The 20,304-nt window shown below is 42.7% G+C and overlaps 1 protein-coding gene across 3 annotated transcripts in view; it reads left to right on the forward strand.

Moving 5' to 3' along the window:
* The first annotated feature begins 3,669 nt into the window (after window positions 1–3,669).
* The window catches only part of MEGF10 (multiple EGF like domains 10), a 151,552-nt gene continuing 134,917 nt past the window's right edge, over window positions 3,670–20,304 (forward strand). For all 3 annotated transcript variants that reach the window (XM_061553543.1, XM_061553546.1, XM_061553545.1), the window contains exon 1: window positions 3,670–3,992. In XM_061553543.1, coding sequence (XP_061409527.1) covers window positions 3,949–3,992 — 44 coding nt within the window. In that variant the 5' untranslated portion in view covers window positions 3,670–3,948. The remainder of the gene's footprint in view (window positions 3,993–20,304) is intronic.

Below are 20,304 nucleotides of genomic sequence, written 5' to 3' on the forward strand. Positions count from 1 at the left end.
TGCTTGAGGCAAGGCTTCGGTGGTACGGCCATGTGATGCGAAGTGAAGAGTCATCAGTGGCCAAGACTGCCGTGCGTATTGAGCCAGAGGGCCGCCGTCCACGCGGACGTCCGAAGAAGCGATGGATGGACCGAATAAAGGAAGACATGAAGACGGTCAACGCATCCCCTGAAGATGCCCTGGACCGAGCCAAATGGAGAAGACAATGCCGAAAAGCGGACCCTGCGCCACAGCGGGAACAACGCTAGGAAGAAGAAGTGGTAGTTTTTTGTGTGTGTAACCTACGTATTTTACTATCCGAATTTAGATTCATTATTGAGCATCTGCACGCTGTTTATACCAAATGCGGATGGCATTTCGACGTCAGAGACGGCTTTCCACCCTCATTCCGTTGAGGAGTCAGAACTACCCCGAATTTGTATGGATTTGTTCATGTAAAAGCAGATAATTTGTTACGTAATGCGTAAAATATGTTCATTTTATAGGCCAGTCGGTGTAGTGTCGATGCATGTGTACAGGAGTGGCTTTTTAACCATGACCAGATCATTCATATATGGAATCTCGGGATAGCAATAATAATCATCTTTGCATTTATACGGCTCTTGCTTAAATTCCTCAGCAACACAACGTGGTTTGTATCACATCTCATCTCAAACAATTCGAGGCACCCCTCAGTGGCAGCTGTTCCTGTGTCGCACAAAATGACTCTGTATCGGCCTGCACTTCGGTCTGCCAGTAGAGGGCGGTGTGCAATCCCAAATTGAAAACCAATTTGGGTGGTCATTTTTGAATTCGGCAAAATTTAAACCATGACGCCGGCACACAGTGGACGACTCGTTTCGATTAACGGCAGGGGGGGGGGCATTAACATCTACTCTGAAATAGACAGTACATATGCACGGTTAATGTACCCGCAGAATTAACGCGGGTTGTCCTGCCGGATTGGAACTGCGAGAAGCAGCGAACGCCCTACCGCTGGGCCATGTCACCGTACTGGAGTGGATTCCAAACTATGCCTACCAGCTCCACGATGTCATTAATATAATAAATACAAGCATATATATGCAGTTCAGTTGCATTGTTTTAAACGAGTGTAAACGTGCAGGAATTTCACTTGGATGTGTAAGTCTGCTTCAGTTCTAATTAACTTTTTTTTTTATTAAGGGTACATGTGCAGCCTTGAAAATTGCGAGCCCTCACCACTGCTGGCAGAAGGACCTCTACTAGAGGGAGCTCTAGAGAGCACATTGCGAGGGTATTTTTGGCCTACTCTTCGACTGTTTATAGATGGGACAGTTTATTTAATAAAAAAAACAGTGCTCATACAGCCCTTTGTCAACTGCTGGATGAAGGCCTATTCCGCACTGTGCGAGTCATAGATTTTTACATACTTCACCAGGCTGGCCAGCGCAGGTTGGGGAGGGTTGGGGTCAGAACGGTTTCAGATATTATTCGCCACTGACGTTAGCCGTGGCTGGGAATCAAAATCAGGTCTCCGCATTCATAGCAAGAACAGTACACGAACCACTCCACTCATATATCTATTTACAGTTTATATTAGAAAAAATATTTATCATTTAAACGTTTACTTGACCCTTTATTTGTTGATACTCTTGACTATGCAGTACATTCATTTCCATAAACTGAAACTAAATTTCCTCAGCCATCTGTGCTGTCAACTCACCTGCCCTCTGTTTAAGTCCACGCTCAATGTCTTTTTAAAAATCCATGGCTGCCTCTATTAAACATGCCAATTGTTTTTGTACCGTATCGTCCTGAAATGCCATATATCCTATATGTATCCAAAGGATATTAATGCATATCTTAGGTCTCCTTTGTAAAAAAAAAGAGGTCTCAAATGCCTCGCATCTGATTATAAATACCATGTATATTAACGGTACAAAAACAAGGCATACCGTGCGACGCAGTCCAGTAATGTGTCATCTATAGTCTGCATATTTATTGAAATATTCACTATTTGTATTTATTTTATTATAATGGTAATGTTTTATTCGTTGAATGTTAGGATCAGCGTGGAAGAGTAGACCTAATACACTGACTGTAGAGGTTGTCCCTCTGCAGCTACCTCTGGTGGAGACCATTCCAGCAGCAGTCACATGAGCAATTGCAGGGTTGCGCCTTTATCGTTACCAATGCAATCTCATCATATTTTGTAGTTTGCGAGTGATATGTACAGTACTGATAATTGGGTTTTTATCGTTTTATCTGGCAACAAAACTGACACCTTTTTTTACAAGGAGTCATGTTTGCATTGACCACAATACCTGCGGTCGGAATGCAAACAAAAAACACAACTCTGATAATGTATCCACTGTGCTTGAAATTGATTGGTCCACACCCGAGACAGCTTTTCTTAGAGCCTAGTCTCACATGGTGTTGGACCAGATGACGCCAAAAGGCGCACAACTAAAAAAAAGATGTCAGTTTTGTTGGCAAATAAAAGGGTAAAAAAACAATTATCATATTTTCCTACTGGCAAATGAGGTTCCAATGATGCACAGTACTGTATAGGTGTGAGCGAATAGGTGCTCGCCAACATAAATTTAGCGAACAGTCTGCGACAATGAATATTAGCGGTCTCTATATTTTGGGGAGTACGATGCAAAACAACGCATGATGAAATTTGTATTTGTAAATGATTTATTCGTGCGTTGAATAAGACTGATAATATATATAATTACGCTGCAAAGAATTGTGGCGATCCAGCAAGAATTGTTTGAACAGGGTGATGACAAGCTAACGGACGAAACAGGTAATAAGTTTGTTTAAACACACGATGCTGTATAACAGCCGAGGCTGTCGGGGTGGCGCGCTACGCTATAAACCCCATGGACCTGAGTTCGATTCTCGGTCCAGGCTAACATCAGTGGGTGAGTGATCTCTGAAACGTGATCCTGGGTCACCCCCATCATCAACTCCTACTGGCCAGCGTGGTGAAGTATGGTCAAACGACCCCATTTACCAGAAAAGAGCGTGAGGCGGTTTAGCTTTATTCAGTCGTGGATTGGCAAGGACTGTAAATGAATTGTTTGGTCTCAAAAACAACGGAGGCTGATGACTACTTTTGTTATAATACTCTTATTGTCGTAATACTAGCGATGGTGGTGTGCAAACACAATAAACATAATCTACACATTCGTCAACAACACTGACGTAAAGAGGAAACAATTGCCCTTCTTCATAGCAGAGAGAAGGGCCATTGCCCGAAACGTCGCTTTTTTATATTGTCTCTCTCAAGGCAGTGCTATTGACGAATCTGTTGAGTCTGTTTTAAAAAAAAAACAACACTTCACAGCTATGTGGAGAGACGAGCCGATGTATTTTTTTAGTGGGGTCGGTCAACTTTCACAAAATTCACAGTAAAACCTTTCGCAGCCGGCGTAGCCAGACTCAGCAGACGCCCGATTGTCACAGCATGCCAACGAGCTGCGTGCATTCGATGACGCAGCAGAGCGCGCGTGGGTTCGGGATGGGAACTCCAATTTGTTCACCCCCTCTCCATCCCATCCCTCCTCCCTCCCCCTCTCTGCATCTACAACCGTTCGCCCACCTCCCTCCACCCTTTTGTCCCCAGCGTGCCTCCCCCCCCCCAACTCCTTCTCTCTTTCCCTCCCCTGCCATTCTCCCTCCCTCCCATCTCGACCTCCCTCCGTCCCAAAGCCTCACTCACTCTCACAACCACTGAAACTTTGTGCGCTACGACGTGACTGCCTCGCCTCCTACAGCACCACCTTCGGGCAACGCTGTCTTCAAACTCACCTCTGGGAAGGAGCTCAGCTACTGTTGGAGCTATTGGTTGTTGTGGGAGTTGGGGCTGGGGCTGGTGGAGAACATCATTTGCACAAGAGCTCTTCTTGGCCCCATCTGCTCTCCAGCACCCACGAACACATCCTGCCCTACATCTTCCTACATTCGTCTGCGCCTGGGATGCGCAGTCATCCCTGTGCTGTGTCTGGTGGCTATTTCCATAGGTGAGTTCCGAACGTGGGTGAATTGAATTAATATTCAACGATTGTGCGTTCAATTTTTCGTGATGAAAGCCATCAGCCGGGCTTCTCCGAGGATGATGGTGATTGATAATGAGTCCACCTTTCCCCTCTACAAATTCGAAGCTAAACATCTGTGGAAAGGTGGGTGAGAGATAAATTGCTTAATAAACACATCTGCCTCTGCTCCAACCGGATTTCGTGTTAACTTACTGCGATGTATTTGCTGTGCCCTCTATCACTGTCGTGATTCTGCTCCCAGTCATCAGCGAATTTGTGTTACAGCTGACAGCGAGATGAAGTCTTGATTAGAGTGATCGTGAAGCTAAAACGCTTTTGTATTAAGATAATTGTGGACTTGTCTTTGATTGGTAACCGCAGTTTAAAGAAAAATCAAGCTACGTGATGGCTATTGTACAAAGTACGTATAAATTCGCATTCGCTTCTGTCTCGAGCATATTTGCGACTGTAATGCCCTGAATTGTTCGCGAGGTTTAGTTTTTTTTTGTTTTTGGCAAGTTTGAGATTACTTGTGCGCACAATATCGTACAACGCAACACCGTTCAGAATTATGCGTGTGGGTGTCTGGAAAACTTGCGCACCGTTGTTGTCTTCGCCACAACCAAACTAAGGTGACCCTTGGCTTAAGGCTGGACTTTGATCAGGAATTATATAGCGTATTAAATTGATTTTCATCAGTATCGCCGCCGAAATAATTTGAATTTCGTCGCGTGATTATGACCGATGAAGGTTTGGATGCGGGTGAAATGTGCAATTAGTATCAATGGCACCTTGTTTTTTTTTCTTAAATCGCTGGCGCAGTATTCAAAACCACAGCTCAATTGTTCTCTGTAACGTGTTGTAATTGCTAATCAATCGGGCACGTGCCCACTTGAAATAAAGATTGCATAGAAACCGCTTTGGCGCAAACGACATCGATCACACATTTTTTCATCTTCTATACGGGCATACAATCTTCCTCATATTAACTCCCTCAACATCACAGTGGGGGCAGGGGGGAACTGGGAGGAGCGGGGGAGGTACAATTCGAATGTGGTGATGCCACCGTGGTCAGAATGTTGACTGCCTCGCCTGGTATACAGGAGGTTTGTGGGTTTAGTCCAGACCCTGACGTATGTCTATTTGGAGTTTGCATGTTCCATCTCCCCGTGGAAACATGTGGATTTTTCTCCGACTCCTCCGCTTTTCCCCTCCACATTTAGCAACATGCGTTGTAGAACATTTGGCTGCTATACAATTCCACACGACGAGCCACTTCGTTGAGCTATCATTTGTGGCCAGGTCGCTTTTGAAAAAAAAGAGAAGAGCTATATAGCTCAGTGGGACCCTTTCTGCTAAAATAAAAAAAATAAGTTTAGATCATGATGTCTTTTAACACACCGCGGACCACAATGCCGTTTGCGTGCGTCAAAAGATAAGGGTGTAGCCGTGGGAGACTCTCTATGGCAGTGCTGAATGAAATGTACAATAACCAATCGCTGTGCCATGCATACCAGGAGCGATTTACGTGCACGTGTGATATTGTTTGGCCGCCTGTTGTAAGGTGACCAACAATAACGGTAGTGGTGTGAATTTTGATGGATGCAATAGCAGCGTTTCCATTTGTTCGCAAACAAAAACAATGGCAAGGGTGAATCTCTGCAATATATATTGCTCACTCCTCTGCTGGTAGACGGGTTTCCAATAGAGGGAGTTCTAAAAAGCACCTCTGGAGGGTATTGATGTATTAGTAGCATTGTCATAAAATAATAGTTTTTTTTAAAGGAAACTAAACATATGGCCAAAGCCTGGCCCATACATACATCTCAACACTGGTACTAATGTATGGGCATAAGTAGCGTAACTAGCGTGGGGGCAGGGGGTGGCCAAAGTTCTGAGTTGGGGCCTCCTGGATAACTGCCATGAGATGTGTTTTCAACAACAGTGTAAAAAAACAAAAACTTATTTAAACATGGTTTAAATGTATTTTTGCTGAAAATGCTTAATCTACGCTCCACGTTTTATTTAATCAAATTACAGCGGTAACATTTGGCTTCAGCAAATTGCGTATCGCATGTTTGTTTCTATTTTGTTGCCATCATAGTGTATGTTAGTGTAAATTTTACGTAGCTATTTTTTTTTAGATAAAAAATTACTGTAATGAAACGTAATAAAACGTAATTTCCTTAAATGATAGTAACTTGAGTAAAATAATATTGGACATAGAACTCTGTTTCTGGGATATTTATTTCATTAGATATACGTCAATTTTATTGCAAAGAGGTGCTACGGAGCTGTAGTGGTTGCATTTTTCGAAAACGGAGCGCCCCATGCAGCGTTAAATGTTTGAGACCGTGAGCGTAATGTTGTGATGAGGCAAGAGGAGCCGGGATTTTTAAATCCTTTATATTAAGTTCACTTGCTTGCTTGCTTGCGCGCTTACGACCGTGCAAATCTTTGGGTCTCTTTTTAACCCACTTCCCGTGATCCAATCAAGCTGACATTTTGCACACAGACTCGTTGTGCGTGACAATTTATTTTCGTGAATTTTTTTTTCCATAACTTTACACTTTTTAGGAAATTTTTTTTTATATTTAATTACCAATTGCTTAATGGTGGCAGGCAATCATCTGACCCATAGGTGGCAGCCATCTCAAGCCAGAGGACGAGAGGACTCTAGCCGCCACGCATATAAAGGATTTATAGTGAAAAACTTTGTTTTTACGGGTTAATTTTTTGTATCCTTGGTGCGACTGTGCGAGGCAAATCAAATATTGGGGCCCCACCTAAACGATCGCTGTACCGCCTGAGCTGATAAAATGTAGGTACTACGCCACTAATGGGCATAGTCTAAGCCAGTGCTTCAACATTTTTCATGCTGCGGTATACTTTTGAGCTTGCTCCATCTTCGTGGCACACCGAACCAAAACATCACTGTGGACCCGCGTAGTCAGGAGGGTGGAGGGGGGGGATGCTTTGTCGCAGCTGTTTGGCCAACTGCTCGTGAGTGACCGAGTGAACGGAGAGGGCCGGTGGTGGGGGTTGGATTGGCCACTGAACGGCATGGAGAGTGTGGCCCAGCCTGCAAATGGTCAGGTTCTTTGCTATAATTCGGAAAGTACCATGGTACACCTCAGACATTGCCACAGCGCACTGGCCTAAAACCTATACATAGAAACACTACAACATACGTATGTGCTAGCCGCAGTCTAACCCATATTCAAATTTAAGGCAGAACAATGCATTGCAATTTCCTGAAAATGTCATGCCGACCCTGTCTGAAAACTCAGGCAGGCGCCATTCAGATGTCCTGCAAGGTCTAGCGCAGGTTGTCAAATTGTATATCTCAACTGCCTGGAAATGTGGGTGGACTCCAGGGAATAATCAGGAGAACTTAACAAGATGGCCACTTAGCGGGGCCAAAGCTGAGTATGAGTGAAACCAAAGTCAAGTACCACATGTTGGCTGAACAAAAGGAAATCATCGTTTGAGGGACAAGTGTCGATAATATCAATTGCAGAAGGTAGACGATGATCAGAATTTTGATGTAAAGAGGTGAATTGAGAGCAGGATAGATTGCTTGCCGGAAATATAATTTTATAATCTAAAGCAACACACGAATGTGCTTTTAAAGAATAAAGTAGTTGCTCAGCAAACATTATAACTGTCATGACAAAGGTCAGAAATGTGACAGAACGTGGAGCAAAGCCCACCTGTACAAAAAGAATAGTTAAGAAATCCACGCTGGAAATTCCATTGAGAGACAGAAATATGAACACATGGGTCAGTCACACAAACAAAATATAAAAAAACGCCATGTTGACGATTTAAAAAAGTAAGCGGGGACTGGGCAAAAGGCACCATGAGAAGGGATGATAGCAGATGTATGAGACTGGTGACAAAATGTCAGCTAAAGGAAGGTATATGCCCGAGCGGATGACCACTGCAGTGATGACATCAGCTCATGTCCCAGAGCGTGATGCATTGTGGCATCACAGGACCATGAGGGATGGTGTTGACATAGTGGGCCTTGGGGAGTGGGGGGGGTCATCCAGTAGTGGATAAAATAACAACAACAAGATATAGAGACAGATAATCCAGAAACATTGACAACATAGAACCATAGATACCTCAAAGATATAGACGCAACAGGGTCACATACAACATAGACAACACCAAGATAGAGGCAAGACAGAGATACGAGATACTGATATCACAGAGACACTGAGAACACAGGGATGTCGCCTGCCCTGATGGAGCTTAGTGCGGTGTTCGTACCCTGTCGCCGGTGCCTACAGCTTGGTGTTGTTCTGTAGCTTCAGAACATTGGTTTACTCTCCTATAAATCTTGACTTAAAGCTTTCGTGACTGCAGGAATTCATACTCTTTGGGTCTTTCGGTAAAGTCACGGAGATAGTAGAAAATAAAAAATAATACAAAAATCACGACGTTTCGATCGCAACACAAGCAATCGTCTTCAGGTGAACGACTGAGGCTGGAGAAATATAGCGGCAAAGCAGCTGCAGCAAGAGGTTATAAAGGTTTGAGATGGGTACAACCCAAGGGTAAGTGGGCGGGGCTAGAGATGGAATTTGCAAGTAAATGTAAGATCGCAGAGCTAGGTATACCTCGGCCATTGTATTGCTAGAGATTAGCATTTCAATCTGTTAATGTAACCCCACGACGACGGTGCTGAATAAGCCATTGTATGGCTAGAGATTCGAGATTAGCATGTCAACCTATAATTCCTTCACTGTGCTTTCTTATACCAACATATCCACTCCACAATTGTCTATTGTGGATCTCCCTGGTACAGGACTTCCATTGGCATAGCATTATTTATCTTATATAAATAGTAAGGTAGTCAACATCACCATGATTGCTTTCTCCCATCTCGTTCCCTGAAAACCTCAAATCACCAACATTCTCCTGGGTTCCTGAACTTCAACTTATACGCCATTCACTTGGAATCCTTTGGCGTCGGCCATATATGCATCATGTTTCCGGCTTCAGCAAGATTTGTCATTCTGTCTCTACTGGTCCTGATGAACCCTTAGCCATTGTATGGTCATGTGGGTGATGCCCTAAACTCCGATCGCGTGGTGCCAAACCTCTCTCACCTGTGACCCTTGATACCAATCACAAATCGGACCCCATCTGCCGGTGTCACAGCCTGACCTCCCCAGGTTGCACTCATCGGTGTGCGCGCCTTGAACAATAAGGCCACATTTCGATTTAAAGCTTTCGTGGCTGCAGGGATTCATATTCTTGGTTCTTTCGGTAAAGTCACGTAGAATGGAAATAATAAAATAATAAAAATAAAACATTATAAAATAATTTTCACGACGTTTCGGCCACAACGCAAGCAGCCGTCCTCAGGTGAAGACCAGGTCTGTCGGGGAGACAGCGTCTGAATGACTGTCTCCCCGACAGACCTGAGGACGGCTGCTTGCATTGTGGCCGAAACGTCGTGAGAATTATTTTATTATGTTTTATTTTTATTATTTTATTATTTCCATTCTACGTGACTTTACCGAAAGAACCAAGAAGAAGAATAAGGGCACACTCGTCAACAACCTTATTGTCAATCAGTCCCTTGATTTCCTGTGTGCTTAACTGATACTTGGCTTCCAACCTTCTGATCATTTGTTACTGAACCAATTGACACCCTCTGGATATGCCTCCCTTCTCAAATCATGTTATTCTGGTAAGAGAGGAGGCCTTTGCATTGTTGCACCCCTCTGCTGCCACTATATGGCCAGTGGCTGTTCCGACCTTCCAGTTGTTTGAGCCCACGGAGATGGAATGGAGAGCCAGCCAGTTTATTCTGATGGCATTGCTCCACCACCCTTCCGAGGCATCTCCTCAGATTCCTAAATAATATCTCTCCGTACTGTGTACAGGCACCAGTAAGCGACTCCTTGGGGACTTTAATATTCACGCAGGTGATGCCAGTCATTCGTTTTATAAAGATTTTGTGGAGATTCTCGATTGCTTTGGCATTTCAGAAATCGTCAAGGTTTCCCATCCGTTCTCACAGTCACACTTTTTACCTGCTTTGTGCTAGTGGCATCTTGGTTTCCAATTTATCAGAAGTGTTTCTGGCCTTTAAAATTATTTTACTGTATTTCATTAAATCTTGTTATACCCTCGTCCATCTGTGCTATACATTGCACTTCCAATTTTGGTAGCATAAACTACATTACTCCAAGATATGTATCTGATAAATTCCTCCATTCCCCACTTTGCTCGGCCAGCGTATCTTACACTTTCATTGGATGATCTCGCTCAGTTGTACAATTCATCCCTTGGTGATGTTATGGATTTGTTATGCCCTCTTCAAACGAGGAGTATTTCGACCAGCAGGCCATCTCCTTGGGTATAACTGCGAAGTGTGCTCCATCAACAAGACAGCGTGCAAAGCAAAATGCTACTGAGATGCTCTGGCTCAAGCCAATCCAGCATTTTTCTAAATTCATTGCTGATAGCTCCCAACAACCATCACTACTCGGATATTTTTTTTAATACCTCCACAGTCATATTTCCTTATGTCCACCAAAAAAAATTAATACATTCCTCGAGTTATTCCTCTGCAAAATTAATGCTATCCGCCATAATCTGCAGTATTTTCCTTGAACAAAGCCACCCTCCATTCTGCCTAACTTTTTTCATGGCACTACCCTGTTTTCCTTCTCTGAGATCAATACATCTGACGTTTCAGCGCTGGTCTCAAAAGCTCGACCCATCTTCTGCTACCTGGACACTTTTTCCCACCGAACTACTTCGTGATCATTTCACCTTTCTCTGTCCATTTGCCACCCACCACTTGAACATGTCACTCTGGTCTGGCTCAGTCCCCTCGCTTTTAAAATACGTTCATGTCACCCCTTTGCTCAAATAGCCACATCATGATTCTGTATGACCTAACGACTACTGTCCTATCTCCAAACTGCCCTTTCTTCCTAAGGTTCTCAATGTACGTATGTTGAACTTCTTTCGCACCAACCATGCTAATCGAGCGTGTGGTTGCCTCTCAGCTCCAACACCATTTACTTTCTAATGACTTCCTTGACAATTTCCAATCTGGTTTTCAGCCCAAGCACAGCACTGAGATGGCCTTGTTGAGGTTGGTAAATTATTTATTGACTGCCACCATACTGGCTCACCCAGCATTCTATTTCTATTCCACCTCAGTGCGGCTTTTGATGCCATCGACCATGATGTTTTGTTTGAACGATTGGACATTGCTATGAGCAATTCATTAAATCTTCCTTGGATTATAAGAAACCACACTTAACTAAGCTCGTGCTTACAACATTTTAAACTGTATATATCGTTATTCTTAAAAATCAGTCACGCACAAGAGTGAACTTAATGTTTGGTTGGCTAAGGCGTCTAATTGTGAACACTTTATTACCCCTAGATTTATTTCTTGTAGTTTGTGTTTACTCATTAAGTAACCACTCAGCTTCAATCTCGGGGCTATTCTCTCGCAAGTGAGGGAGAGTGACAGAGGCTGACCAATCGAATGGTATTGTTTGTGTTTGAATGAAAATATCTGCAAAAAATATCATGAAAAAGAGGGTGGCGTCGGCGTTCTATTGTCAAAATTAAACGCACACCCAATTTTCTTTTGTCGTTCTATCTCGTGTTGTGAGCTGCCATGTTTCCTGCTGTTATTGGTGCCCACTGCATACCCTCCAATTGAGAGCAATTGTCTGTCTGGCGGTGGGTTTCGCTGTCATTGTATCCGCCATACACTTGTGGACTCATCCCGTGACGACAGGTAGAAATTTTTCGTGCACACTACTGAACTCAACAATGTTTTATTTTGCCAAGTATGGCCTACTGAGCAATACAGCTCTTTTTCTAAAGCGACCTGGTTGCAAATGATCGCTCAACAAAGTGGCTTATCATATGGAAATTTCCAGCAGCCAAATACTGTAAATGTATGTTTCTAAATGTGTAGGGAAAAACCGGAGGACCTGGAGAAAAATCCACGCGACCATGGGGAGAACATGCAAATTCCAAATATACAGGTGTCAGGGTCGAGATCAAACCGATGACCTCTTGTATATCAGGCGAGGCAGTTAACATCTCGCCACCGATTTGTGGCTGCCGCCTGATGATGCTAGTTGTAATTACTGGCAAAATGTCATACTCAGATTGTAAATGTTGTGCATGTTCTCCCCAATACACCGGTGTGCTGTACTAGTAACGAATTGGCATGTTCTGTTTACGTGACAAACCTTACTAATTGGCTGTGTCGGGTGGTGGCAGGTTTAACGACACATTTATATTCAATCGATCTAACCCAAAAAACAATATTATGGATGATATTGGTCGTGAAAGCCTACGTGTTAAACCAAATATGTTATTCCGTTTGCACGTTCTCTCGTTTGGTGTTGTGTCGGGACTTGGGTGAACATTTTTCTGTGGGAAATTTTAGATAAAACATGACACATTTATATTTTTTTCAGAATTCACAAACCCTCCTGCGATATTTAACTTAAGTGCACAGTGTGAGTGTTCTCTAAAATAAAGTTAGCCACCAACTGTTATGTTGTTTTGGAGAAAGATAAGTTTTAGAACTGTGCCAAATGTTACATTAGTAGTGACAGAAGAGGCAAGCCCCAAATCTAGATGTCATTCTTGTTTTTCCAATCAATGTAAATGTGTAATTGATTTAAAATTGCATGCCATGACGAAAGGGTTACATAGCAATTTAATAAGCAGACTTTTATTAAACAAAGCGAAATTGTTCATTGAAGAATAAATCATAGAAAAACATTTTTTCATTGTTTTTAAAATTGTGACAAATGCGTAAAAAAGATACTTTTCACCATTTCTTGCATTCAATGCAGGAAGTGTATAGACCGAGAGGCGTGGCTCTGTTTCTGTTGGGCATAGAAATAATTTTATGTTTTGCATTGGGCAGGAATCTCATAAAATCTACCATTAAAAAACAATTACAGTAAACAGGCTGCTTGAAAATCTATTTTAAAAACTAAAATTCTAAGTGATTACAAAATTGATTTTAATAATTTCAAATGCAAAGAGGATTATTAGACATATGTATTTTTTGCGATTGCAATTCACATTGAATAATTTTAATACAATAATGTTCTAATCCGCAAATGACAAAGTTTATAGTATTTCCCGTAAACGTGTGTATTTTTTTTTAATTCTGCAATTATATCCATTCATGTAGGTTGGAACATTGCATTTATATCTACATACAGTACTCCCGTTGCATTTATTTTCATCATCAACATCCATGATGTAGCCACTGATGGATGATAACTTCACCAAGCTGCCCTCATTCTTCATTGTCTCCCACGATGCAACAATCAATCTGGCTCGAGCACACGAGCTGATTTCATTGCTCCATCTCAGTTGGTGGATGTCATCGTGAGCCCATTCTATCCTCCTTTGGCTGTCACTCCAATGTTAGTCTTGACCGCAATCCATCATCCCGTATAGTGACGTGTACTGCTCAAGCCAAGTTATCTTACAAGTCAATACATTTGTTCTCTGTTTCATGAGTTTCTCACTCTGCCACTATGTGTAATTCAAAGCATGCAAATGTTTATTCCTGTTAGTTTCCTACGTGCTTTTTAATCGGTTTTAAGCTTTTGTTCCATTTTCCTTGCCAATGTCCATGTTTATGATCCATATGTCAAAACAGATAATAAACACTGATTAAAGCTTTATTTTTTATGCATAGTGGTATATAGTATGTATTGCTTTTCATGATTAAATTCCGTTTTCCAAAAGTATTCCATCTTAATTCTCAGTCACATTTTGATTTAACAATTTCGATGCCAGTCCAGTATCAATCCCTGTCCTAAGTTCCCATTCCAATTGTGTCCCGCTGAGAGTTATCTCTAATTGTTTAGTGACCATATTGTACATCATATTTGTTTTGCTGAAATCTATCTTGAACCCAGCATTGCAGAATTATGTTTTACGTTATTTCCAGTGCCATCAGCAAATCTGAGAGAGTTGATATTACCTCCATTCTTTTTCAAAAGATGTTTTACGTCTCTGCGAGCAACCTTGGCAAAAGTCTGTCCCCTTGTCTTGATTCCCCTACTAATATGAATTTTGTTCATTCGTGCTCGGTTTAGATGTTCTATTTTTTATAAATATATTTTTATTATTTTTAAGCGTTGTTTATTTAGGACTCGGTTTGTGAGAGCTTGGATAACTTCTTCAATTTCAACTGAGCCAATCCCTTTTCATCGTCTACATAGGCTTAGCATAATGGTAGGCCTTCACATTAGCTGACACGAATGTTGCATGCTTGTCGATGTAATCCGTACACATTTACATTCTAATAATAACAACGTGTTCAATTTAAATGTTGTTGTCAAAACCAAACTGACCGTTCCACTTTAGCTTGACTGTGATCTAAACGTGCACCTGACCAGAGTAAAACAAACACGATGGAGGTGATGAAGAGCGATTGATCACGAGTGCATCTCAACATAACTGTCATGTTACTTTGACTTGCATGGCAAAGACAAATATATGACAACGACAACAACAATTCCTCCAAACTCTTTGGTTCTTTCGGTAAAGTCACGGAGATATAAAATAAATTAAATCATGACGTTTTGGGCGCAACACAAGCGTCCGTCATCAGGTGGGACAACCACAGCAAGAAACAAATGCTGAAGTGGGCAAAAGGGCTGCTGTAACAAGAGGTTATATAGGTAAGAGAGGGGGGGGGAGGAGCAAGGGAGGAGAGATAGAGAGGGGGGGTGTGGGGTAGGGGGAGTGGAGCGTTGCCTGCATTGCACCCGTCTGGATTGCACATCCAGCACCTGCTGTAATGGACCACATCGCTATGATGGGCACAACGAGTATCTGCGGAAAAGCACCTTTGCAAATGTAACTTTGTTATTGCTTAGATTGCCCTCCTTGCAAACGGCTGCTTACGTGGGAGTGTGCAATGCCACGCGACAATAGCGCAGAGGTCGCAACCGGGTACCTGATACCCGTACCCTACCCGATACCCGGCTACCCGTACCTGGCCGGGTACGGGTACGGGTACCCGTTTGCGACCCTGGTGCGGCCGGGTACGGGTACTGGTGAGTAACTGATTGTCACTCATTTCCCAACGTCTTGTCTCTTCTCACAATTCAAGTTCCTAGAATCAACCCACCCGCGCCTGTAACATGACTTCATCCCAGAGGTCGCAATCAGGTACCCGATACCCGTACCCTACCCGTACCCGGCCGGGTACGGGTAGGGTACGGGTACGGCCGGGTACGGGTATGGGTAATCAAAACCCGTTTGCGACCCTGGTGCGGCCGGGTACGGGTATGGGTAAGGAATCAAAACCCGTTTGCGACCTCTGCAATAGCGGTTGTCCTTGGTGAAACACACTGAGCTGCCCCTTGCCACACTGTGAAGTCCTTGAGTTTACATTAATTAGGGCTGTTAGCATCGTGCCATAGTCATCAGTGTCCACTGGATGAAGGATGCGTGTGAGCACTGCCAGCGCATATTGTAAACCTACAATATGTGCACACTATCTACACAGGTACACATACATGTATTTTGTGATGGCACGTGACTGGCCATCATAGTGGTCAAGGTTATGTCGGTACATGAATGCTGATTAACAAATGCTGTGGACTAATCAATGCATTTGTTATACATTATCTGCACCTCCCCAATGTGTCTGCTGAGCTGGGATGTACTGTTTCTTTGTTGAATGCGTTTTGTAATTTTCACCAAATGTATCCTGATTGTGCTCCTCGAGATCATATTATCAGGCAAAGAATACATTCGTAACTTTATAAGAGCGGTGCAAATCTTCATGTTAGAGAAACAGCCCATGGAAGTGGATATCACAGAGCTACGTTTGAGATCATTTTCAGTGACAGCTGGTTCACGCAGTAAGGGCAGCACTTTGCCACCCATTCGGTGTATATGGGCAGTGTTCGTCCTATGACAGTCAAACTGATATTTTCATTTCAGACCTAGAATTGAGCAAAGTTAATGATGGTTGTTTTGCGAAGTCATTGGCGACCGACTGGGCTCTCAAGCTTAGTGACATACACTTCGCTGCGCTTGAGAAAACCGATTTTAATTGCAAGCAACTGCCTGGGTTCGAACCCCGTATATAAGTGGTGCCAGCTTGGCACTCTGACCTTTGAGCCACCTGGCCACCTGGAAATTATTGTTAAAAACTCTTTCCAATTCCAATGACGTATGTGTACATCATCAGTTTTTCTTCCGGACGTACACGGAATAAACAACATAATAAAACAACCTTGGCGGTGCCGAGGCTCCCACAAGGCCATGCGGGGAGGGCGTGTGGCACAGTCTGGCGCCAGCTAGCATAGAATGCGGTCGTGTCGCTACAGTTTCCTGCGGTGAGTGCAATGTCTTTAACAATAATGGTGCTCGCTGAACCGCTTGCGCGTTCCGAGATTCAGCGGTGAACGGGACCCAGCCTACAACTTGCAGACGTCTCGGAAAGGGAAAGGGTTAAACAAGTGTGGACATCATGGCCTAACCTATTCAAAAGTCAAGAACAGCCCCCTGCAAGAGGCATTGTGTAGTGATGACCAATAGAAGTATAACTGGGCTTGTACAAACTTAAATAACAAAAAATATAACATTTACGTCATCGCTGTTTAATTATGACATTCCCGTAAATCAACATCACGGTGACCAATTCACGTTTTCATGACTCAAATAGTGCTACGTCAAAAAAACCTCACCGGGGGGGGCGAGCAGTGAAGCACTGCAATGAAAAATCAAAGTTGATGGATAATTCGGGGACCATGCATCAGAATGGAGCACAAATGGAGATTGCATTCTGAAAAGTGTTTTATTATTTTTTTATTATCTTTTTTGTGTGATGGTTAAAAACGTCGGCAGTTTTCCAAAAGCATTTCAGTGAGCCGTCACAGGGGCGCAGCGTGTGGTTCATAGATGACTTTGCTGCTGTCCATGGTGCCTGTGTGCATTAAATCTGAGCACTGATTGGAAGTGCATTTATGCAACTCCCATAAGAATATCACTCGTGTAGCACTTTGGTGGTGTATCGTTGTCATAATTCATAAAGTCACGTGAAATTCATGCTTTCATGTGTGGTTTTGACGTTCTTCATCTTGTAATACCTACCTCCGGACAAAGAGAAAGAAAAAATCCACGATAAAAACCATTTTTCCCTCACCCTTGGGAGTGTATTATTATAAAATTGCCATATGTACAAATCTACCTAAAATGCACCCAATCTTGGAAAACTTCAGAAGCTAAGCACTGGTCGGGTCTGGTTCGTGCTTGGGTGGAAGACAACCGAGGCTTATCAGGTGTTGTCGGCATGGGGCTGACTGTCATATGCTCATCATAGTGTGTTTTTGTTTGATAATATATGCATATATCATATATGCATATATTATCATAGTGTGTTTTTTGTTTGCATTTTGACTGCAAGTGTTGTGGTTAATGGAGACATGGATCCTTGTAAAAAGGTTTCAGTTTTGTTGCCAGAAAAAAGGGGAAAAACCCTATTATTATATTTTGGTACTGGCAAAGGAGGTCTAATGATGTAGATGCTCACCCCTAGCCCTCATTACTTTGATAGTGCATTGTCTTTGAGCTGCACGCGTTTTGGCGTCCTCTGGTCGAGCACCAATTGGGTCGAGGCTCAAAAGAAAGCCGTCCTTGGTGTGGACCAATCAGTTTCAAGGACAATGCATATATTATCATAGTGTGTTTTTTGTTTGCATTTTGACTGCAAGTATTGTGGTTAATGCACACATGATTCCTTGCAAGAAGGTTTCAGTTTTGTTGCCAGAAAAAAGGGGACAAACCCTATTATTACTCGTTAATTGTATGAGCTGAACTTGCCAATGCAGGACCTTCCTGCAAAAGAAAGAGCATTTGAACTCAGCATGGCTTACGGGGATACATAATTAGCATCATCATTATAATGTGTTAGTGTACATTTAAATAAATACCATTTTACTTTTTTTGCAATGACGAAGCTAAGCTTATTTAAGTTTGGTGACTGGTTCAGAGAGAGAGAGAGAGAGTGGCAGAACGTAATACGAAGGCAATTGTTGATAATCTGTCCGTTCCTCACCAGGTTATGCTGCATGGCTAATGCCATTCCTCTAGGAACCTGTGGTGGCCAAGCGATAAAGCTAATCCGCTGCATTCCATTCAAGGGGATTTGAATTTTTTTTTGTGGCCCAAAAGAAAAGCAGATTAGGTGGGTGAATGACGAATCTCCTTGCCAACTCGCAACCGCCATGACCACAATGACTTTAATTGGATGGGTAATCTCATCAGATAAAGCACTTGTTATGGGGAAATGAGGAGACGTCTCAACGAGTTGGGACTTTCGTACTTGATTCAGATTCAGTCACTTTGACTCGGTGATCGACACTTAAAAGCGAAAGTTCGCATGAATTATGCTCTCATCAGGCATTGTGCGTGATAGAGAATAGCACTATTCACACATAGTAGGCTGGTTATTACAATTGAAAAACCTTTCCAAATCTAATCTGGGATGTTATAAATAAGAACACCACTAACAATCATTTTCATTGTAAGCATAATTCACAGAAGCAAAGTCTCATTTAGAGTGAATTTCACCAAACAAAGTACCCTAAATGCACCTAATATTGCCAGATATTGGAAGCTAAGCAGGTTTAATCCTGATCTGTATTTAGATGGGTGAGCACCCCCCCCCCCCTCCTCATATGTGTCGTGGGTTCAAATGCTCGTTAATATAAATAATTATACGCGTAAAAACAATACATATTTTTCTTGTAATTCTACCTTCAAAACCAGTTGGCAGATGCACATGCTATGAGCCATCAACATGAATGACAGGAGAAAAATGCACACATTTGAAAAGCATTAAAAGAGAGAATGGTATCCGCGTTACACATTCACAATGTGTACTTTGCAACAAAAGGGCCCCTTTATTATCGGGCTGCTGGGATCACATTTTTCGTACTATGAAGACAACATAACGCTTGTTTGACAAAGTGTGCAGTCTGATTTTATCTGTGGTGGCTCGGAGGCGATTCTAAAAACACGATTTAACTACAGAACTGCAATTATTGCATCAAGCATGCCAGCTTTGAAAGCAGTACCTATTTAGCATTGCAGATTTTTTAAAGCGTAGCAATCAGCGATATAAAAGCAAACTAAGTACTATTCTCAGATGACAATTCATCCCCTAAAAGTCACTGCACGCCATCTCACAAGGAATAAGGAGACATTTCATGGCTTTCTTTCGCACAAGGTAGACAATTGTAAGACTCAACCATGGCTTTGAGCCTGCTGGGCAAAAGCATCGGCCATGAAAATTTACGCGTTACTCATTGTACTGCCTGCTACTGATTATATCGGATCTTCAGGGTGTGTGTGCCCAATGTACTACTGCGTAGATGTTCGCCGCTGTGCTGTTTGAGGTCGCAGATATGCTTTTTGGGAACTTCTTCAAGAAGTTCAAAGGACTGAAGAAGCTCTTGGCATGTCTAGTGAAAATGTCAGACCTCTTGCACAACAACACGCGGTCCAATCCGAAAACACATCAGAGACCTATTGTATCCAATGTCCTGCAGTTGGAATATAAAATTGTTTTTGTTATAATGAACCCTCTAAGTAATTCAATTGTCACTCTTTATATATATATAAAAAAAACATTTTTGCGTGACATCCGCAAGTGATTCGATGCATTGTTTCTCATATCGGCATTTCTTGTACAGTTTTGTTCACCCCATAAGCTTACATGGTACATGAGCATATAATTTCCTTGTAATGTTCATAAGGTAAAAGCAAGAGTAAAGGTGCAGCCCTGCAATTGCTTGCTCATGCCACAATTGGCTGAATTGCCTCTACTAGAAGGAGCAATAGAGAGCTCCTCTGTGGGTGTTTTGGTCTACTCTTCCACACTAGCCCAGACGTCTTGGGAGAGGTGGGAGTGCCCACACTTTTCCCCCACCACAGATGACCTGGCAATCGACTCACTGTGTTGATAATTGTTATAAATTAGACATAATCAATTCCCACGCGTACGGGTTGACGTATGAATTGCGAGTGCAATAATCGATTTTAATCTTTGAATCGACTCGGCATTACGAGCCTTATTGTCCGATACATCTCGGTGTGGTTTTAGCGATGAGGTTCAGGTTGCAAATTCTCCATGACGGTGGGGCGTCTGCAGGAGAGTTCACATTTTCATGTCGTGTCAGATGAAGTGCAAACTATTCAGCTGTCTGTTTTGGTCACACCTGCGCTGGGAAATCTCATAACT

The sequence above is a fragment of the Lethenteron reissneri genome, chromosome 18 (genome assembly GCF_015708825.2).
Source record: "Lethenteron reissneri isolate LAM-NWPU_2019-01 chromosome 18, ASM1570882v1, whole genome shotgun sequence".
Lineage (NCBI taxonomy): Eukaryota > Metazoa > Chordata > Hyperoartia > Petromyzontiformes > Petromyzontidae > Lethenteron > Lethenteron reissneri.